General features: G+C 39.2%; 1 protein-coding gene across 1 annotated transcript; it reads right to left on the bottom strand.

The window, feature by feature from the left end:
- Positions 1-1,614: 1,614 nt before the first annotated feature.
- LOC132543207 (fibril-forming collagen alpha chain-like) lies at positions 1,615-22,663 on the bottom strand (the record flags this gene model as incomplete). Its single annotated transcript, XM_060206681.1, has 12 exons — positions 22,284-22,663; positions 20,979-21,186; positions 20,029-20,130; positions 17,180-19,514; positions 16,421-16,448; positions 15,264-16,160; positions 14,671-14,839; positions 9,519-9,734; positions 8,477-8,557; positions 4,116-4,143; positions 2,052-2,259; positions 1,615-1,734 (listed from the first exon to the last, which is right to left on the bottom strand). Coding segments are annotated over exons 1-12 (4,755 nt in total), but the record flags the coding sequence as incomplete, so codon positions are not given.
- Between the last annotated feature and the right edge of the window lie 770 nt (positions 22,664-23,433).

Here is a 23,433-nt window from a genome sequence, read left to right as displayed (position 1 = left end):
ATAATGGGACCGATGGACATGGGTCATCAATAATGGGACCGATGGACATGGGTCACTCATCAATAATGGGACCGATGGACATGGGTCATCAATAATGGGACTGATGGACATGGGTCATCAATAATGGGACCAATGGACATGGGTCATCCATAATGGGACCGATGGACATGGGTCATCATCAATAATGGGACCGATGGACATGAGTCATCATCAATAATGGGAACATGGGATCATCAATGGGACATGGGTCATCAATAATGGGACCGATCAATAATGGGACATGGGTCATCAATAATGGGACTGATGGACATGGGTCATCAATATTGGGACCGATGGACATGGGTCATCAATAATGGGACCGATGGACATGGGTCATCAATAATGGGGCCGATTAACATAGGTCATCAATAATGGGACCGATGGACATGGGTCATCAATAATGGGACTGGTGGACATGGGTCATCATCAATCATCATCAATAATGGGACCGATGGACATGAGTCATCAATAATGGGACAAATGGACATGTGTCATCAATATTGGGACTGATGGACATGGGTCATCATCAATAATGGGACCGATGGACATGAGTCATCAATAATGGGACTGATGGACATGGGTCATCATCAATAATGGGACCAATGGACATCATCAATAATGGGATCGATGGACATGGGTCATCAATAATGGGACTGGTGGACATGGGTCATCATCAATAATGGGATCGATGGACATGGGTCATCAATAATGGGACCGATGGACATGGGTCATCATCAATAATGGAACCGATGGACATGGGTCATCAATAATGGGACCGATGGACATGGGTCATCAATAATGGGACTGATGGACATGGGTCATCAATAATGGGACCGATGGATATGGGTCATCATCAATAATGGAACCGACGGACATGGGTCATCATCAATAATAGGACCGACGGACATGGGTCATCAATAATGGGACTGATGGACATGGGTCATCATCAATAATGGGATCGATGGACATGGGTCATCATCAATAATGGGACCGATGGACATGAGTCATCAATAATGGGACTGATGGACATGGGTCATCATCAATAATGGGACCGATGGACATGGGTCATCCATAATGGGACCGATGGACATGGGTCATCAATAATGGGACCGATGGACATGGGTCATCAATAATGGGACCGATGGACATGAGTCATCAATAATGGGACCGATGGACATGGGTCATCAAAAATGGGACTGATAGACATGGGTCATCATCAATAATGGGACCGATGGACATGGGTCATCAAAAATGGGACTGATAGACATGGGTCATCATCAATAATGGGACCGATGGACATGGGTCATCATCAATAATTAAACCGATGGACATGGGTCATCAATAATGGGACCGATGGACATGGGTCATCAATATAGAAAAAGTTCATAAGGATCAGGTACAGTATCACTTGGCAGCAAATGTAATTTGTATAAATGGCCACTGATGGGGAATGGATTTTTATTACTTCCATGTTATGATCTTATGACTTATTCCTCTGAGAACATGATTTTTTAAAACTTGTATCATGAAAACTGTTAATCAGCTAGTAACAAATTGTGTATAGATATTACAGACCTTTTTCTTGATTCTACGACCAGTATCAGGATCCTTCTCCACTTTCTCTACCTCCACCATGAAATAATCGTCCAGACAAAGCATACGAGGAGCACCGCCACCGTGTTGTACTTCCTTATCCTAATAAATAACAATTAGTGTCAACCAAAACTAGCACTCTAATTTCACTTTAGTTATGATGTACTAGTATTCTACTTTCACTTTAGTTATGATGTACTAGTATTCTACTTTCACTTTAGTTATGATGTACTAGTATTCTAGTGCATCTTATTTAACTGGTGATAAGTATAAAATTTTCAGATTCATGGTCAGATTACCACATCAAAATTTACCCAGTATTAATTTTAATCTGTCTGTTGCTAGGAGAAAACTCCCCATCACACAACCACATTGATTTCCAACAGACTGCCATATTTCCTTCCTCTCCATTTCCATACCTTTATAAGTTTTCCGACATATGACTTGCCAGCTCCTGGGAGACCTCTGAGGATGACAACTATCTGTGCTGGCCTGCTGTTTCGACCAGGGGCTACCAGTAAGTCATCTACTTTCACAGTCTCTATCTTAGGTTCATGTACAGACTGGTTTCCTCTTGACAGTGATGGTGAGTTTCTATCTTGCTCATATCTGTAATCTCTTAATACTCTACAAAATGACACAAGAAATTTTCTGTCAGAAATGATTAAACTGTCAACAAGATTTGTACAACAGTCAAGAATAACTTCTGCTCCTTTGTTCATAAGTTCTCAAAGTGTTAAGACAAAGGCACAACTATATCTTACAACAAATATGCCCTGCCTCCTGCTGCAAATATAACTCTAGACTCCTTCCCACATTTGTGTATCTTCCAGGAAAGAAGGTGTGGGGGTTCCCTTTGTATACACTTCTCCTACTTTTGGTCAATATTTTTTCACTGCGGCAGGGGGCTTATATTTGGTAAAATAATTGTAGGATAACTGTTACCCTAGTGACCCTTTTTATGCAACAGACTTAGAAATTTATCCTTATGATATTCAAACACTGAAGTTGTAACAATGATGCATAACTAGATTGTGCTGCTATGTATACAGGTAACCAGGTCTTGTTGGAATGTGAACTTGTAACAAAGCTGTGCTGCTATGTATACAGGTAACCAGGTCTTGTTGGAATGTGAACTTGTAACAAAGCCGTGCTGCTATGTATACAGGTAACCAGGTCTTGTTGGAATGTGAACTTGTAACAAAGCTGTGCTGCTATGTATACAGGTAACCAGGTCTTGTTGGAATGTGAACTTGTAACAAAGCCGTGCTGCTATGTATACAGGTAACCAGGTCTTGTTGGAATGTGAACTTGTAACAAAGCCGTGCTGCTATGTATACAGGTAACCAGGTCTTGTTGGAATGTGAACTTGTAACAAAGCCGTGCTGCTATGTATACAGGTAACCAGGTCTTGTTGGAATGTGAACTTGTAACAAAGCCGTGCTGCTATGTATACAGGTAACCAGGTCTTGTTGGAATGTGAACTTGTAACAAAGCCGTGCTGCTATGTATACAGGTAACCAGGTCTTGTTGGAATGTGAACTTGTAACAAAGCCGTGCTGCTATGTATACAGGTAACCAGGTCTTGTTGGAATGTGAACTTGTAACAAAGCCGTGCTGCTATGTATACAGGTAACCAGGTCTTGTTGGAATGTGAACTTGTAACAAAGCCGTGCTGCTATGTATACAGGTAACCAGGTCTTGTTGGAATGTGAACTTGTAACAAAGCCGTGCTGCTATGTATACAGGTAACCAGGTCTTGTTGGAATGTGAACTTGTAACAAAGCCGTGCTGCTATGTATACAGGTAACCAGGTCTTGTTGGAATGTGAACTTGTAACAAAGCCGTGCTGCTATGTATACAGGTAACCAGGTCTTGTTGGAATGTGAACTTGTAACAAAGCCGTGCTGCTATGTATACAGGTAACCAGGTCTTGTTGGAATGTGAACTTGTAACAAAGCCGTGCTGCTATGTATACAGGTAACCAGGTCTTGTTGGAATGTGAACTTGTAACAAAGCTGTGCTGCTATGTATACAGGTAACCAGGTCTTGTTGGAATGTGAACTTGTAACAAAGCTGTGCTGCTATGTGGACAATGTCACAGTCTACAAGTGACTAGATCATGTTGATATGTCAACATGTAGCTAGGCCATGTCACATGTCTACTAGTGACTAGATCATGTTGATATGTCAACATGTAGCTAGACCATGTCACATGTCTACAAGTGACTAGATCATGTTGATATGTCAACATGTAGCTAGGCCATGTCATATGTCTACAAGTGAATAGATCATGTTGATATGTCAACATGTAGCTAGGCCATGTCACATGTCTACAAGTGACTGGGTCATGTCGCTATTTATAGAATTAATTTGGTCATATCAGTATATGTAAGTAAGAGGTTTCATCATGTGTACATATTACTAGGCCCTATTTCTGTGTGTACATAAGCTTATAAGCTGATGACTTGTAGGTAACCTACCGTTCTTTTTCAGGAGCTGGAGCAGTAACTGAAAAAGAAGAATTCACATTTAATAGACTTGACAATAATTACAGATTATTAGGATATGATTGGTAAACAGGTAAACTGTCTCTCAGGTATGTTATCACCTCCACAATAGTACACTATACATATATATAGGACAACATCCCAGTCCGCTCTTATCATATACTATATATGTTTGGGGACTTATTTGTGTTTAACAGTTGTCTAACAGTACAAAGGAAGGGAGACCATGATCAATAATAGGTCACACATATATGATAGCTGACCTATAAACTTTGACTGCTATGAGTAACTTTGAGCTTGTCTGCTGTGAGTATTGACTGCCAACACTGTCAAATATATTCTATAAAAACTTAATTTATTTTTACAACAAAAACAAAACAAGCTTTAAGCTTATATCAATCACTCATGTTGGCTCGGGTTGAAGCATGCAAGGAGTTTTATTTTTAGTTAAAACCAGAGTACCCAGGGAATACCCACATGGTCGTGTAGGTACACCAGTACTTTTTTACATCTGTGCTGCTAATCAAACCATGGATGCCTAGGTGAAAGACAAGTGTGCTACCACTGCAGCCAAAACCACATTCCCCGTTCCCTGTTCTCTCCACTATTTCTCTCTGTTTTAAGATTCCTGTAAATTACCTAACCACATTCCCTGTTCTCTCCACTATTTCTCTCTGTTTTAAGATTCCTGTAAATTACCTAACCACATTCCCTGTTCCCTATTCTCTCCACTATTTCTCTCTGTTTTAAGATTCCTGTAAATTACCTAACCACATTCCCTGTTCTCTCCACTTTTTCTCTCTGTTTTAAGATTCCTGTAAATTACCTAACCACATTCCCTGTTCTCTTTCTCTCTCTTTTAAGATTCCTGTAAATTACCTAACCACATTCCCTGTTCTCTCCACTTTTTCTCTCTCTTTTAAGATTCCTGTAAATTACCTAACCACATTCCCTATTCTCTCCACTTTTTCTCCCTCTTTAAGATTCCTGTAAATTACGTAATCACATTCCCTGTTCTCTCCACTTTTTCTCTCTCTTTTAAGATTCCTGTAAATTACCTAACCACATTCCCTATTCTCTCCACTTTTTCTCCCTCTTTAAGATTCCTGTAAATTACCTAATCACATTCCCTGTTCTCTCCACTTTTTCTCTCTCTTTTAAGATTCCTGTAAATTACCTAACCACATTCCCTATTCTCTCCACTTTTTCTCCCTCTTTAAGATTCCTGTAAATTACCTAATCACATTCCCTGTTCTCTCCACTTTTTCTCCCTCTTTAAGATTCCTGTAAATTACCTAATCACATTCCCTGTTCTCTCCACTTTTTCTCTCTCTTTTAAGATTCCTGTAAATTACCTAATCACATTCCCTGTTCTCTCCACTATTTCTCTCTCTTTAAGATTCCTGTAAATTACCTAATCACATTCCCTGTTCTCTCCACTATTTCTCTCTCTTTAAGATTCCTGTAAATTACCAAACCACATTCCCAGTTCTCTCCACTTTTTCTCTCTCTCTAAATTACCTAAGATTCCTGTAAATTACCTAATCACACATTCCCTGTTCTCTCCACTTTTTCTCTCTCTTTTAAGATTCCTGTAAATTACCTAATCCACATTCCCTGTTCTCTCTCACTATTTCTCTCTCTTTAAGATTCCTGTAAATTATCTAACCACATTCCCTGTTCTCTCCACTATTTCTCTCTCTTTAAGATTCCTGTAAATTACCTAATCACATTCCCTATTCTCTCCACTTTTTCTCTCTGTTTTAAGATTCCTGTAAATTACCTAACCACATTCCCTGTTCTCTCCACTTTTTCTCTCTCTTTAAGATTCCTGTAAATTACCTAACCACATTCCCTGTTCTCTCCACTTTTTCTCTCTCTTTTAAGATTCCTGTAAATTACCTAACCACATTCCCTATTCTCTCCACTTTTTCTCCTTCTTTAATATTCCTGTAAATTACCTAACCACATTCCCTGTTCTCTCCACTTTTTCTCTCTCTTTTAAGATTCCTGTAAATTACCTAACCACATTCCCTGTTCTCTCCACTTTTTCTCCCTCTTTAAGATTCCTGTAAATTACCTAATCACATTCCCTGTTCTCTCCACTTTTTCTCCCTCTTTAAGATTCCTGTAAATTACCTAACCACATTCCCTGTTCTCTCCACTTTTTCTCTCTGTTTTAAGATTCCTGTAAATTACCTAATCACATTCCCTGTTCTCTCCACTTTTTCTCTCTCTTTTAAGATTCCTGTAAATTACCTAATCACATTCCCTGTTCTCTCCACTTTTTCTCTCTCTTTTAAGATTCCTGTAAATTACTCTTTTTCTCTCTCTTTTAAGATTCCTGTAAATTACCTAACCACATTCCCTGTTCTCTCCACTTTTTCTCTCTCTTTTCTCTCTCTTTTAAGATTCCTGTAAATTACCTAATCACATTCCCTGTTCTCTCCACTATTTCTCTCTCTTTTAAGATTCCTGTAAATTACCTAACCACATTCCCTGTTCTCTCCACTTTTTCTCTCTCTTTTTTCTCCCTCTTTAAAATTACCTAACCACATTCCCTCTCCACTTTTTCTCTCTCTTTTAAGATTCCTGTAAATTACCTAATCACATTCCCTGTTCTCTCCACTATTTCTCTCTCTTTAAGATTCCTGTAAATTACCTAACCACATTCCCTGTTCTCTCCACTTTTTCTCTCTGTTTTAAGATTCCTGTAAATTACCTAACCACATTCCCTATTCTCTCCACTTTTTCTCCCTCTTTAAGATTCCTGTAAATTACCTAATCACATTCCCTGTTCTCTCCACTATTTCTCTCTCATTAAGATTCCCATAAATTACCAAACCACATTCCCTGTTCTCTCCACTATTTCTCTCTCTTTTAAGATTCTTGTAAATTACCTAATCACATTCCCTGTTGCCTATTCTCTCCACTATTTCTCTCTGTTTTAAGATTCCTGTAAATTATCTAACCACATTCCCTGTTCTCTCCACTATTTCTCTCTGTTTTAAGATTCCTGTAAATTACCTAACCACATTCCCTGTTCCCTCTCTCCACTTTTTCTCTCTCTTTTAAGATTCCTGTAAATTACCTAACCACATTCCCTGTTCTCTCCACTTTCTCTCTCTCTCATTCCCTTAAGATTCCTGTAAATTACCTAACCACATTCCCTATTCTCTCCACTTTTTCTCTCTCTTTTTAAGATTCCTGTAAATTACCTAACCACATTCCCTGTTCTCTCCACTTTTTCTCTCTCTTTTAAGATTCCTGTAAATTACCTAACCACATTCCCTGTTCTCTCTTTTTCTCTCTCTTCTCTCTTTTAAGATTCCTGTAAATTACCTAATCACATTCCCTGTTCTCTCCACTTTTTCTCTCTCTTTTAAGATTCCTGTAAATTACCTAATCACATTCCCTGTTCTCTCCACTTTTTCTCTCTCTTTTAAGATTCCTGTAAATTACCTAATCACATTCCCTGTTCTCTCCACTTTTTCTCTCTCTTTTAAGATTCCTGTAAATTACCTAATCACATTCCCTGTTCTCTCCACTATTTCTCTCTCTTTAAGATTCCCATAAATTACCAAACCACATTCCCTGTTCTCTCCACTATTTCTCTCTCTTTTAAGATTCTTGTAAATTACCTAAACACATTCCCTGTTCCCTATTCTCTCCACTATTTCTCTCTGTTTTAAGATTCCTGTAAATTACCTAACCACATTCCCTGTTCCCTATTCTCTCCACTATTTCTCTCTGTTTTAAGATTCCTGTAAATTACCTAATCACATTCCCTGTTCTCTCCACTATTTCTCTCTCTTTAAGATTCCTGTAAATTACCTAATCACATTCCCTGTTCTCTCCACTATTTCTCTCTCTTTAAGATTCCTGTAAATTACCTAACCACATTCCCTGTTCTCTCCACTATTTCTCTCTCTTTTAAGATTCTTGGAAAATAACTAACCACATTCCCTGTTCCCTATTCTCTCCACTATTTCTCTCTGTTTTAAGATTCCTGTAAATTACCTAACCACATTCCCTGTTCCCTATTCTCTCCACTATTTCTCTCTGTTTTAAGATTCCTGTAAATTACCTAATCACATTCCCTGTTCTCTCCACTATTTCTCTCTCTTTTAAGATTCTTGTAAATTACCTAACCACATTCCCTGTTCTCTCCACTATTTCTCTCTGTTTTAAGATTCCTGTAAATTACCTAACCACATTCCCTGTTCCCTATTCTCTCCACTATTTCTCTCTGTTTTAAGATTCCTGTAAATTACCTAATCACATTCCCTGTTCTCTCCACTATTTCTCTCTCTTTTAAGATTCTTGTAAATTACCTGTGTCAGTCTCAATGCTGCCGCTTCTACCGTGGCCATAATCTATTACTGTTTGAGGAGGAATAAATGCAGACTCTGTATCTGAAAGTAAAATCTCAAAAATTTCAGGATTTATCCTTGATTTATATGTCTGATAACATGTGGGATTCTTAGAAGTTGAAAAAAACCAATGAAAGAAAATGGAAATGTTACAAGCAGTATTTTTAATTTTGTTTTTGCAGTCTGTAATAGTTGATCAGCAGTCCATTGAGATATTATGGTCCTATCTCTTATACTGTATATATAAAAACATATATAATATATAACAATATACTTGTGAACTACGGCTCAACTGATGTCTGTATTTTATCAAAACCTCATTGGATTTGAAACTGATAATTATAGTTATATAATCATGTATGTTCATGGGGCTCAAATTCTGCGGTTTTCCTGAAGTAAACAATTACACTGGCACTTGATTTCATGGGTAAATGTCACTCACAAAATGCACATGTACTATCATTTTGTTGACTAATAAATCTGTGGATTTAAAGAACCCACAAATTAAATGAAAATAAATCCACAGCATAACAAATTTTATATTATTATATATAGATTGAAAGAAAGTAACAGCAACGCTGCAGAAAATCCAAAAGTCCAATCTGGATGTTTAAGATAGGATAAATTTGTGTCCATATCTTACCAATTCTGGTGACATCTTTTTGTATTATTTTCTATTTTTAAAAGTGTGTCTGAGGAAAACCAAACAGGCCTCTAAATGACCTTATTTCCTATATCAAACTTTTTTAGTTAAACTAGTTACATTCTATGTCCACTATACTGAACAAGTACCATTCTGTTCTGTATAAGTAAAACATTACCAGAGCAGTAGTGTTATAGTCATTGAATATTTGAATACTGAATCAGGTGAAATTTACCTCCAGTGATTTGAATAGACTTCCGTTATAATTTGTTATTTACAAATTTTAACATGAGATTTAAAGTTGTCATGACACAGGATGGGTCTTAAATGCAGGAAGAGGGACTCAGAAATAGTACATACCTTGTAAAACCGAGGATTTATGTGAGTGATCAATAACTATTGGAGGAACGTAGGGTCTGTCCACTACATCACGTGGTGGTAAATATCGATCAATGTCGCGATCCAGACCTCGTTCTCGATCAAGCAACGGATCTCTTTCACGACTAAGTGGTGAGTACGGTCTTGCTCTATCATATCTGGAAAACAAGATAGAGAGAGGGTTAGGGTTAATTAAATCTGCAGGATAAAGTGATGAAAGTGGTCAAAAATTTTTTTGAAAGCTTTCCCAGGGAGGTTACCATGGTAATTATTTCATGGTTTATAGAGTTACTAAAAACCTTCCAGGAAAAGCACCTTTCTAGCACTTTCTGAAAAATAAATAAGACAGAATATGGTATTCTAACAATTTTTAAGGAATATTTTTTTTGTGTTTTTAACACTTTTTCCAAGACAAGTATCTTCTGTTATTTTTTAACTACAGTCGATCTCGTCTAACTGGAAGACTCTGTTTAATTCAACTTTACACAAAACAGTTGAACTCACTTCCACTGAATAATCAGTTACCTCGAAGTTTTTCCATGACCCCATCAAGTTGAACTAACCAGGTTCTACTGTATGTTCTATAAATCAACTGTACAAGAAATTTTGGTGATTTCTTTGTGTAAATTCTGAACCATCATTGTAAAAGTTGAAGATTCAGTCTTCATTTACACTCCATAGGGAACCCCATTTCCTGTCACTAATATGGTCATGACAGGTAAGCATGCATGGTAAGGCATCTGAGGTACCGGTGTCAGTCAGTCAATGACCAGTTCCTAAACTTGAACAACTTTGACAAGTCATCAGCAAAGAATGCAGTACAAAATCCCTAAGCAATAAACTAGTCAAAGTTAATATCTACATCAATCAGTTATTTTGTTCTTCAGTTTCTAGAGCAATATGGAAGTTGATAAGTTATTTAAAAACTTGTATAGCTTTATTAACAGGTGACCAGCATTTCAAATTCAAACAAACTACCGATCTTCACCACAGAGTTACCAAACCTGTACTACACAGTAATGAATGCTTCATGGAATTTATTTGTCCATAACTCTGAAGTCAACAAAAAAATCACCAGAAACACTATACTTACATGTAAAATACAAGAAAATTCACAATAAACAGTTGCATGATAACTTTTCGTATCTTATTATTCAACAATGCTTTAAATGAAAATTCTGTGTTTCTTATCAATGTTTAAATATGTGGTGATTCATTTTACTGGTTTTACTTCAATAGTAAACAAAGTAAAAAAAGCTGGTTTACTGTTCCTGTCTGTACAATCAGTGGGTATTCCATGGTTGTACCTGTCTGTACAATCAGTGGGTATTCCATGGTTGTACCTGTCTGTACAATCAGTGGGTATTCCATGGTTGTACCTGTCTGTACAATCAGTGGGTATTCCATGGTTGTACCTGTCTGTACAATCAGTGGGTATTCCATGGTTGTACCTGTCTGTACAATCAGTGGGTATTTCATGGTTGTACCTGTCTGTACAATCAGTGGGTATTCCATGGTTGTACCTGTCTGTACAATCAGTGGGTATTCCATGGTTGTACCTGTCTGTACAATCAGTGGGTATTCCATGGTTGTACCTGTCTGTACAATCAGTGGGTATTCCATGGTTGTACCTGTCTGTACAATCAGTGGGTATTCCATGTATCTGTCTGTACAATCAGTGGGTATTCCATGGTTGTACCTGTCTGTACAATCAGTGGGTATTCCATGTATCTGTCTGTACAATCAGTGGGTATTCCATGGTTGTACCTGTCTGTACAATCAGTGGGTATTCCATGTATCTGTCTGTACAATCAGTGGGTATTCCATGGTTGTACCTGTCTGTACAATCAGTGGGTATTCCATGGTTGTACCTGTCTGTACAATCAGTGGGTATTCCATGGTTGTACCTGTCTGTACAATCAGTGGGTATTCCATGTATCTGTCTGTACAATCAGTGGGTATTCCATGGTTGTACCTGTCTGTACAATCAGTGGGTATTCCATGGTTGTACCTGTCTGTACAATCAGTGGGTATTCCATAGTTGTACCTGTCTGTACAATCAGTGGGTATTCCATGTACCTGTCTGTACAATCAGTGGGTATTCCATGGTTGTACCTGTCTGTACAATCAGTGGGTATTCCATGTATCTGTCTGTACATCAGTGGGTATTCCATGGTTGTACCTGTCTGTACAATCAGTGGGTATTCCATGGTTGTACCTGTCTGTACAATCAGTGGGTATTCCATGGTTGTACCTGTCTGTACAATCAGTGGGTATTCCATGGTTGTACCTGTCTGTACAATCAGTGGGTATTCCATGGTTGTACCTGTCTGTACAATCAGTGGGTATTCCATGGTTGTACCTGTCTGTACAATCAGTGGGTATTCCATGGTTGTACCTGTCTGTACAATCAGTGGGTATTTCATGGTTGTACCTGTCTGTACAATCAGTGGGTATTCCATGGTTGTACCTGTCTATACAATCAGTGGGTATTTCATAGTTGTACCTGTCTGTACAATCAGTGGGTATTCCATGGTTGTACCTGTCTGTACAATCAGTGGGTATTCCATGTATCTGTCTGTACATCAGTGGGTATTCCATGTATCTGTCTGTACAATCAGTGGGTATTCCATGGTTGTACCTGTCTGTACAATCAGTGGGTATTCCATGGTTGTACCTGTCTGTACAATCAGTGGGTATTCCATGGTTGTACCTGTCTGTACAATCAGTGGGTATTCCATGGTTGTACCCGTCTGTACAATCAGTGGGTATTCCATGGTTGTACCTGTCTGTACAATCAGTGGGTATTCCATGGTTGTACCTGTCTGTACAATCAGTGGGTATTCCATGGTTGTACCTGTCTGTACAATCAGTGGGTATTCCATGGTTGTACTTGTCTGTACAATCAGTGGGTATTCCATGGTTGTACCCGTCTGTACAATCAGTAGGTATTCCATGATTGTACCCGTCTGTACAATCAGTGGGTATTCCATGGTTGTACCTGTCTGTACAATCAGTGGGTATTCCATGGTTGGACTTGTCTGTACAATCAGTGGGTATTCCATGGTTGTACTTGTCTGTACAATCAGTGGGTATTCCATGGTTGTACCTGTCTGTACAATCAGTGGGTATTCCATGTATCTGTCTGTACAATCAGTGGGTATTCCATGTCCATGTACAATCAGTGGGTATTCCATGGTTGTACCTGTCTGTACAATCAGTGGGTATTCCATGGTTGTACCTGTCTGTACAATCAGTGGGTATTCCATGGTTGTACCTGTCTGTACAATCAGTGGGTATTCCATGGTTGTACCTGTCTGTACAATCAGTGGGTATTCCATGTATCTGTCTGTACAATCAGTGGGTATTCCATGGTTGTACTTGTCTGTACAATCAGTGGGTATTCCATGTACCAGTCTGTACAATCAGTGGGTATTCCATGGTTGTACCTGTCTGTACAATCAGTGGGTATTCCATGGTTGTACCTGTCTGTACAATCAGTGGGTATTCCATGGTTGTACCTGTCTGTACAATCAGTGGGTATTCCATGTACCAGTCTGTACAATCAGTGGGTATTCCATGGTTGTACCCCTCTGTACAATCAGTGGGTATTCCATGGTTGTACTTGTCTGTACAATCAGTGGGTATTCCATGGTTGTACCTGTCTGTACAATCAGTGGGTATTCCATGGTTGTACCTGTCTGTACAATCAGTGGGTATTCCATGGTTGTACCTGTCTGTACAATCAGTGGGTATTCCATGTACCTGTCTGTACAATCAGTGGGTATTCCATGGTTGTACCTGTCTGTACAATCAGTGGGTATTCCATGTACCAGTCTGTACAATCAGTGGGTATTCCATGGTTGTACCCTTCTGTACAATCAGTGGGTATTCCATGGTTGTACCTGTCTGTACAATCAGTGGGTATTCCATGTACCAGTCTGCACAATCAGTGGGTATTCCATGGTTGTACCTGTCTGTACATTCAGTGGGTATTCCATGGTTGTACCTGTCTGTACAATCAGTGGGTATTCCATGGTTGTACGTGTCTGTACAATCAGTGGGTATTCCATGGTTGTACGTGTCTGTACAATCAGTGGGTATTCCATGTACCTGTCTGTACAATCAGTGGGTATTCCATGGTTGTACCCCTCTGTACAATCAGTGGGTATTCCATGGTTGTACCTGTCTGTACAATCAGTGGGTATTCCATGGTTGTACGTGTCTGTACAATCAGTGGGTATTCCATGGTTGTACGTGTCTGTACAATCAGTGGGTATTCCATGGTTGTACCTGTCTGTACAATCAGTGGGTATTCCATGGTTGTACCTGTCTGTACAATCAGTGGGTATTCCATGGTTGTACCTGTCTGTACAATCAGTGGGTATTCCATGGTTGTACCCGTCTGTACAATCAGTAGGTATTCCATGATTGTACCCGTCTGTACAATCAGTGGGTATTCCATGGTTGTACCTGTCTGTACATCAGTGGGTATTCCATGGTTGTACCTGTCTGTACAATCAGTGGGTATTCCATGGTTGTACCTGTCTGTACAATCAGTGGGTATTTCATGTACCTGTCTGTACAATCAGTGGGTATTCCATGTACCAGTCTGTACATCAGTGGGTATTCCATGGTTGTACCTGGCTGTACAATCATTGGGTATTCCATGGTTTTACCTGTCTGTACAATCAGTGGGTATTCCATGTACCTGTCTGTACATCAGTGGGTATTCCATGGTTGTACCCGTCTGTACAATCAGTGGGTATTCCATGGTTGTACCTGTCTGTACAATCAGTGGGTATTCCATGGTTGTACCTGTCTGTACAATCAGTGGGTATTCCATGTATCTATGTATCTGTCTGTACAATCAGTGGGTATTCCATGGTTGTACCTGTCTGTACAATCAGTGGGTATTCCATGGTATTCCATGGTTGTACCTGTCTGTACAATCAGTGGGTATTCCATGGTACCTGTCTGTACACATGGTTGTACCTGTCTGTACAATCAGTGGGTATTCCATGGTTGTACCTGTCTGTCAATCAGTGGGTATTCCATGGTTGTACCTGTCTGTACAATCAGTGGGTATTCCATTACAATCAGTGGGTATTCCATGGTTGTCAAGTGGTGGCACCACGATAGTACGGATCACGTCTAAGGTATGGATCTGGGTAAAGTCTATCATAAGGGTCACGTGGGGGTAAGGCGGGCCGATCCCTCAAGCGATCCTCTAGTCGACTGTCAGCCAGTCTGTCTGGGTAACCATACTCGCCCCGTCTATAAGGATCATCACGCCTCACAAGCTGCACAACAGAACAGGGTTAATGTTTGACTATATTCAACAAATTATCATATCAATATACTTATGAATTATTATAAAAAATGACATAACATTAATTATTTTTCATGGCTTTGAAAGTAAAATCTAAGGAAATAGGTTGAATTAATCAGCACCTATTTTGCATCATCACCTTTTGACAGGAATGGATTTGACTTACATAAAAGACTAACTAAAGATTAGGTAATAGCCATACTGAGATACCGTAATCTACATATTCATTCTGGTGTAGTACCCTCCTAATTATGTATCATCACATTGATGATAGTTTGACATTTTAGTACCATATGAATATCTAACCAATGTTTCACATAGAAGCATTTAATGATAATAATACATAACTTCTCCACTATATCACAGGGGCATTAAAATAACCAAACTTTCTTTACCTCATCTCCACCATAGGGTGGAGGCTGTTGTGCTTCACTATATCCCCCAAAGTCACTGTCTTGACCTTTCCAGTCCAGGTCAGGCCGGCCCCTGCCTCGGCCTCTCCCTCTGCCCCTTCCACGTCCTCGCCCTCTTTGCCATCCCTGATGATCCTTCCCATCTCCATGTCCTCCCCATCCCTGGTCCTCCTCCTCCTCACCATACCATCCATGTTGATCATCACCCTCTGGTCCAGGTCTGCCTCTCCCCCTACCAGGGGGTCTCCATCCTTGCTGGTCTTCCCCTTCTTTACCCAGATTACTACGGCCCCTACCCGGTTGCCATCCCTGCCAATCCTCTTCCTCCTCTCCTGATCTTCCCCTTCCTCTACCAGGGGGACCCTGCCAACCTTGCTGGTTCTCGTCTTCCTGACCAGGTCTTCCCCTTCCTCTACCAGGGGGACCCTGCCAGCCTTGCTGGTTCTCATCTTCCTGACCGGGTCTTCCCCTTCCTCTACCATGGGGACCCGGCCAGCCTTGCTGGTTCTCATCTTCCTGACCAAGTCTTCCCCTACCTCTGCCAGGGGGGCCCTGCCAGCCTTGCTGGTTCTCGTCTTCCTGACCGAGTCTTCCCCTACCTCTGCCAGGGGGGCCCTGCCAGCCACCTGCTTGTTGGTCATACCCACGCCCACGTCCTCTCCCATATTGGCCAACCTGGTTAGGCCCTCCAAACTGCTGCATACGTGGACCTTGTTGCATTCCAGGCCCCATACCTGGTTGCCCTGGCCTGGGAAATGGTGGGTGGGGACCAGTGTTCTGTGGAGCAGTGATCTGTGGTTTGGTATTTTCTGGTATCACAGGAGGATTATCCATTAAAGACTTGAGCAAGTCACCAACACCTCGATTGGTCCTCATCTTCTGTGTATGAAATAAAATTACAAAAGTATCAAATTTTGGTATAGTTTACCTTAACATTTTATTTACTAGATATTACATTTAAGTCTTCCTCACTTGGTGTTAATCTTGTGATAATACATGTATTAACCAAGTAAAGTGTTTCCATACTTTCTAATCCTGGTGTCTTTTCAAAACAACATGAATATTATTTATCTTAAATCTATAGGCATAAGAATTTAAGCTTTTGAGTGTCACTACTGGACCAAATTAAGGACACCAACCTTTCCAGGGTCATCTTCATCAGCCAAACTGAAATGTAGACAATACCAGCATCAGTATCAAAAGCAAGAAATCCCCGAGGAACCTTGGCACGCACCATTGATTAATCTTTATTTGGTCTTTAAAAGTTGAATGTTTTCCCTTTTTCCATTTTTTCCTCTTTTTTTGCTTTTAATGAAATAAAATTTGAAAAATTGTCTTTTAAATGACAATAATCTCTAACTGTCAAATCCAAAATGGTCTTCGGTAGACCCATTTTTTCTGATTGTTTCTAAAACCAAAGGGCACAACTAGGGTCCAAGAGCAGAACAAATATGAAATTTAAAGGAAAGATCCATCCAGCACTCCTTAAGAAATAGCAATAACAAAATTTTTATTGATAAAATCCAGGATAGCAGAATGGACAATATTGACACTAGGGAAACAACATGGGGCAGAAACTCTTCAAAATAGTCTAATCAAACAGCTGTACAGGAAAACACAACTTCAGGTCATAGCTATTGAGGCTACAAAGTTTGAAAAAGATAAGTTGAAAACTGGGAAAGAAGATCACTGGACAAATCGCAGTTTTTTATGGACTAACCATAACGAACCATTACCATAATATGTCCTGCAAATTTTTTTAGCATGCATATGAATGTTGTGTTTGTATTATATTCTACATTTGACGGTAAAAAAATTGATTATGACTACCTATCATTAAATCAAGGCTATTGTGTTGGAAAATAAAAGTTTGAGCGTGCCTTTTACTACAGACTTACCCAGGAATTTTAATTTCCCCTCTGTTGTCTGTTGTAGATTTGTTTCCTAACTTTTCTGCAGTTGTTTTGTCACCAGGTTCAACAGCCTCATCAGGTTTATCTCCTAGTTCATCAGCAGATTTATCACCTTGCTTGGTCGCTGGTGCAGCCCCCAGTTTGGCCCCAGAGCTATCTCCTGGTTTGTCACCTGGCTTAGATGGCGATGTGTTATCAGCTTTGTCTCCTGGCTTCTCTGTTTGTGTGGTGCCATGTTTGTTGTCTGCTTTGTCACCAAGCATTCCTCCTATATTGCCAGTAGAAGTTGAACCTGTAGGATTTGCACCAGGAACAGAAAGTGCTTCTGGATTTCTGTCTGAGGACTTTACCTGGTTTGATGAAATGTTGGCCCCTTTTGGTGTAATCTGGCTTTTGTTTGGCTGGTCAATAGGGTCACTTCCAGTCTTTTGTCCAGGTCCTGGGCCTAATAATGATGACTGACCGTGCAGACCTCCAAATGCGGCTGTTGACTCCACCATTTTCCACTCATCATCCTCATCTTCATCCATGTCTTGCTCTTCTAAGTTGTCTGTTCCACCTTGGAATTCCAGATCCATCAGTGGAACAGGTCCTCCCCCTCTTCCCATATATCCCCCTCTGCCTGACTGACCTGACATCATACCACCTCTTCCCCCTCTGCCTGGACCAATTCCTCGGCTTCCACCAAAGGGCATCTGTGGCCTTGGACCTTGTCCTCTCATGAAACCTTGTCCCCCTGCACACTCATTCATCTGACCTTGAGGGCCATCGAATCGATGACCTCTACCTCCCCAATGACCTTGTGACATTCCCCTTTGATTACCTCTACCTCGGCCTTGATTATTATTTCCTTCGCCTTGTTGGTTTTCTGTATTTTGGCCAATAGGTCTAGGTCCCAATAAACTTTGTCCTCTCATACCAAATGAACCTTGACCTCCCATTTGACCTCGACCTCCCATTTGACCTCGACCTCCCATTTGTCCTCTACCTCCCATTTGTCCCTGACCTCCCATTTGACCATGACTTCCCATTTGACCTCGACCTCCCATTTGACCTCGACCACCCATTTGACCTCGACCACCCATTTGTCCTCTACCTCCCATTTGTCCTTGAACCCCCATTTGACCACGACCACGCATTTGGCCTTGACCTCCCATCTGACCTTGACCACTGTGCATGTAAGATTCCGGTTCATTTTCAATATTTCCTTCAAAACTGTCCTGATTATCATCTGGATTATCTAAGTCCATGTCACCCTCACCTTCATTAGAGTGCATTCCTCGCCCTGAACCTTGCATGCGATGACCTAGAGTATTTTGACCTCTGAACATTCCTGGCCTTGGGCCAGAACTAGGTCCTGGAAATCTCTGACCACTGTTTAACCCTCCTCTTCTGTTCATTACTCGTGATGGACCAAACTTCATACCGTTATAAGATCCTAAATTTTGATTAGAATTAAAATTATCTCCAGAATCTTTTTCCTGGGAGCTATAGTCACTTCGCTCTTCACCAAAACTGAAATCACCTTGTTTGCCTTTCCCAAAATTGTCACAATTTTGTTGAAAATTTCCACGCTGATTACTTGATCCAAAATTTCCAGATTGATTATTACCAAATCTATTTCCTTGCTGTTGGTTTCCTTCATTTGAATGAAATCCTTCTTGACGGTCATTACCTTGACTAAAATTCTGTTTGTCTTGTTCTTGGTTAGCACTTTGTTGTTGGTTCTGACCAAACTTTCCCTGAGGACCATAACCTTGGCTGAAGTCGCCCTGCTGATCTGGACCACTTAAATTTCCTTGTCTCTGTTCATAACTGTCCTGTTGGTTTGATCCAAAGTTTCCTTGCTGATTCTGACCAAATTTTCCTTGATTTGGACCAAATCCCCCACGCTGGTTTGGACCAAATCCTCCTCGTTGGTTTGGACCGAAGTTTCCTCGCTGGTTAGAACCAAAGCCTCCTCGCTGGTTTGGACCAAAGTTTCCTCGCTGGTTAGGACCAAAGCCTCCTCGCTGGCTAGGACCAAAACCCCCATGTTGGTTTGAACCAAAGTTGCCTTGTTGATTTTGACCAAAATTCCCTTCCTGGTTTGAACCAAAATTGCTGACTTGATTGTTGTTCCCTTGTTGGTTTGGTGGAATGCTACTTGGAATGCTACTGTCTGTTGGGCCTTGTTGTTTACCTGAACCTGCACTGCTTTCCTCCTGTTTTAGCACTTCAGCTTTCCTGGTGGCAATTTCTAAACGCTTTCCTTCCATTTGTTGTTCATACTGTCTCCATGTAGCTTCATACTGTAAGAACTGCTCCTTGTTAGGATGGTCTGAAGTACACAAATGAAGAATTAGAAAATTAATTTCTTCATTTACAAATGTTTGGTTCATTAAGATATTCATGATTTTTTCCGTAATATAAATAGTAAAAATTTTCTAACCAATTTGCTTAATTTAATTATGTGTTTACAAACACCTGCTTTGACTCTGTAAAATTACCAACTCCAGATAACTAGACCTTCAAGGATAAAGCATTCAGCTTTAGATTTCTCGAGCCGGAGAAGAAGTTTTCATAATGTGTATGTCCTCATCAAGCCAACAGCAAGTTCACTTCCCACATTTCATTCTGCATCTCAACATGACAGTAATTATAATCAAGGACAGACTATATTGAGGGTTCAAAACAAAATGACAGAACAGCATGAAAGAAAACCAGGGTGCTATTTACAAAACAATTCTATTGTACTGAAAATGAGGGCAATGTGTTTAAAAAATTGGCAGGTTACATTTTTGGTATCAAGCCCTGGTACTTTGTCCTGGAGTCTAGTTGGTATCTTTACTCACTTTGATTCTGTGCCTTCCAATCATCATACTGCTGTTTCCACTGTTTGTACTGTAAATCAAATTCACGCTCCTCCTGTTTAATAGCTTCCATAGCTGGACTCACTGTAAAATAAACAGGCAGTCATAAAAAATACAGATCAAGAAAAACAAAGGTATCACAATCTGGACTACAAGAACATATATCTATGTATCGTTATGACAACCTGGGTTACAGGATTATTATATATATATATTGTTATGAAAAATTGAGTTACAAGATTATTATATATACTTTAGTATGACACCCAGGACTACAGCATTGTAATATAGACATTGCTATGACAACAAGGACTACAGCATTGTGATATAGACATTGCTATGACAACACATTGCTATGACAACCTGGGCTACAGGACTGTTACATGTATATTGATGAAAACCTTTCAGAAGAATTTGGAATCTTCAAGATTTTTATGTTCATTGTTTGAAGTGGAAAATTTCATTCTACAAGTGACTTTTTTGCCACATTTTTGCAGTAAAAAACACGTTATTTTTCAAAAGAAAAATCAAAATTATCTTCCCAATGTTTGGATCTTTAAAAAATATTGGTTATCATGCTACTTTAACAGTATTTTATGAAGAATTTCTCCAGAGCAACAACTCCAAGACAATATATGTCATTAAATGGGTAACTGTAATTTGTATGTAAATCAAAACATTCTTTATTATATGCAAGTTACTTGAGATACTCATTTAAACAATTACTCCTTCATGCTCCAAACTGTATAAAAATGAATTATTCTGATTTCATCATGTTTGCTTGTTTTACAGTGTTTAACATCAGTCTGGGTCATACCAGGATGGTCTTTAATCATTTTGTTCACAATAACACACAAAATATTTCTTTATCATGTAATAATTATTAAGTTTATGGGTCTATTTTCCAAACAAGAATGTGCTGATATACAGACCTGTAGTTGAAGTTGGTACTATAGGTTGGCTCTGTGTATTTGTCTGATCACTAAAGCCTCCATATTGATTCTGTTGTGACCAGCCACCCTGAGACCATTGTTGTTGTTGCTGCTGTTGTTGTTGCTGTTGTTGTTGCCAATGTGCTGCTTGTTGCTGAAGAGCTGACAGTTTCTGTTCCTCTTCAGTTTTTGCTTTGGCATCTTTAGTCTGTTTATGAAACATGCAGTATTTTAATAAAACAAATTTTAAAGATTAAAACCGTAAACACATCTACCATAAAGAGTAATATTTTCAGAACTTGTAAAACCAGTCTGACACCATCATTTGTATACAACCCCTCCCCTCTCCCCCCCCCCAAAAAAAAAAAAAAAATCTGATTGGATCCCTCTAACATCAGTAAAGACAGATTTATTCTCATTCTTTCTTGTCTTGACAAATTTACTTACTACTTTTAAACATCAGTTAAGATAAGACTTTTTTTTAAAGAATGATTCAATCTCTCTTAAGGAAAGAAAAGTAAGTTTTCCTGACATGCTATCTTATATTTATCTGATAAAGCTTTAATAGACTTAATCCACTTATTGGACATTTCCTTGACAACTTTAACTTTGTACATTGTAGTGCATATGCTCGTTTTGCCAATATCACACAACTTTCGAGGAGTTCTAAGTCATGCCAGATATGACATTTCTAAGTCCTTAAATATATAGTCATACTAACTGTGTTTAAAAGTGATGGACAATGATAGGAAATAATAAATTATCTAATTGTTTAACCTCATCTGATTCGGTGATTGATTCTATTTTTTTTTTAAATCACTACCTTAATATTGTTTCATGTTGTAGCCAAAACAAAAGTCATATTATGCACACGAAAGATACCAACTACCAATAACATTCGTTCTTATGCAAGTTTTAGTGAGGTATTTAAGGTAAATAAAATTACAATAAGAAAAATGAAAATCACTGAACACTGCATGTATTCATTTTCTATGAATATGAATTGATTTTAAATGATAATCAATTATGGATTTCAGCTGTATTTTACATAAGCTATATTTAGTCTCAGAAAAGGAAGAAATTCTGTCAATCTACAGCCATTGCTATAATTATAAGTCATGCCACTTTTATCAATTTCATTATATGACAATAACTGACAAATTTTCATTGTTTTCGGACCAATAATGATATCTTTAACACGTCATCCGACACCTTTTATCAGCAGAAAGACGGTAGTTTCAATAAAGAGAATGCTTCTTAAATCACAGCAAGTTATTCTCGTGTACCATAACATTTAGTTTTTACCTGTTTCGTTTTCTCTTCCGGTGGTGGCTCTGGGGGCAGGGGTGGCTTTTCGTCTACAGGCGGGGCAGGGTTTACAGGTAAGGGGGGAGCATTTTTCGTCTTATCGATTGATTTCTCTGGTTCTTTCTCCTCTGGTGTTGGGGGCGGGGGATCTGTTGGTAGCGGGGGAGCAGGTCCGACTGGAGGTTGGGGCAGGTTTGCTGGAACCCCTATCGGCATACTTTGGCCCGGCCATTGTTGCTGTACGGCTTGCTGTTGGTAGTACCAATGATACATTTGTTGTTGTTGGTCCATATTACCTTGGCCAAAGAATTGCATTTGCTGGCCAGGTATCCCCCCGGTCATTTGCTGCCAACCATACATCTTGTTGTTCTTTAAAGTTATCTCTGTTTTCTCTCATTCAAACATGGCGTCTCATGGCTTTGTTAGAGTTGTCCCCCCTAGTTGATACTAATTAGGGAGAACTCATTACTTGGCACTATACCTAACTGGTTTGATTATTAGCGGGTGTATATTTGGTCAGGGATGTATAATATGATTTTGAAAATATATCGTACGTCTCTGTATTTCAAAGACTAACATCATTTATATCACATGGTTAATACATGTTTTGCTAAAGTCCCATAAAGCAGATAGAGCTACATATACAGAAGGATATTTAGTTAAAATGTACAATATGGGAAACTTAAGAGGTATCGGTCAACTGACAGAATGTATTCAGTGTTTCATTTTACTTTATTAACATGTGTCTCATTTTTCGTATCAAAATTGAAAATGTTGAGTGTACACGAGAAAGTGATACGTTGTTCAAATGAAAGACGTACAACATGTATATAACCAGAGACGTCTGTGCTATGACCTCCCTGATTATAACTAAATTACTTAATCATCACATGTACGCATGATATGATATATGATAATTGAACTTTACAATGCAGTTATTTATTGATTTATATAAGAATCTGAGTGACACACGAGTCTTTGCCATTTTTTATGCGTGTAATTTTCGTAGAGATATTCTCTGTAACCTCTACAAAAAAAGTCTACATAGACAACTCCCATTTTTATATTTATTACCTTTATAAAGATTATTTAAAAAAATCCAACTTTACAGTAAGATAAAACAGAGTCAAGAATTAATATAATTGTA

The sequence above is a fragment of the Ylistrum balloti genome, unplaced genomic scaffold, assembly GCF_031769215.1.
Source record: "Ylistrum balloti isolate Yb309-2 unplaced genomic scaffold, AGI_CSIRO_Ybal_v1 Utg369744, whole genome shotgun sequence".
Classification (NCBI taxonomy): domain Eukaryota; kingdom Metazoa; phylum Mollusca; class Bivalvia; order Pectinida; family Pectinidae; genus Ylistrum; species Ylistrum balloti.
This window is presented reverse-complemented; position numbering and strand designations above follow the sequence as displayed.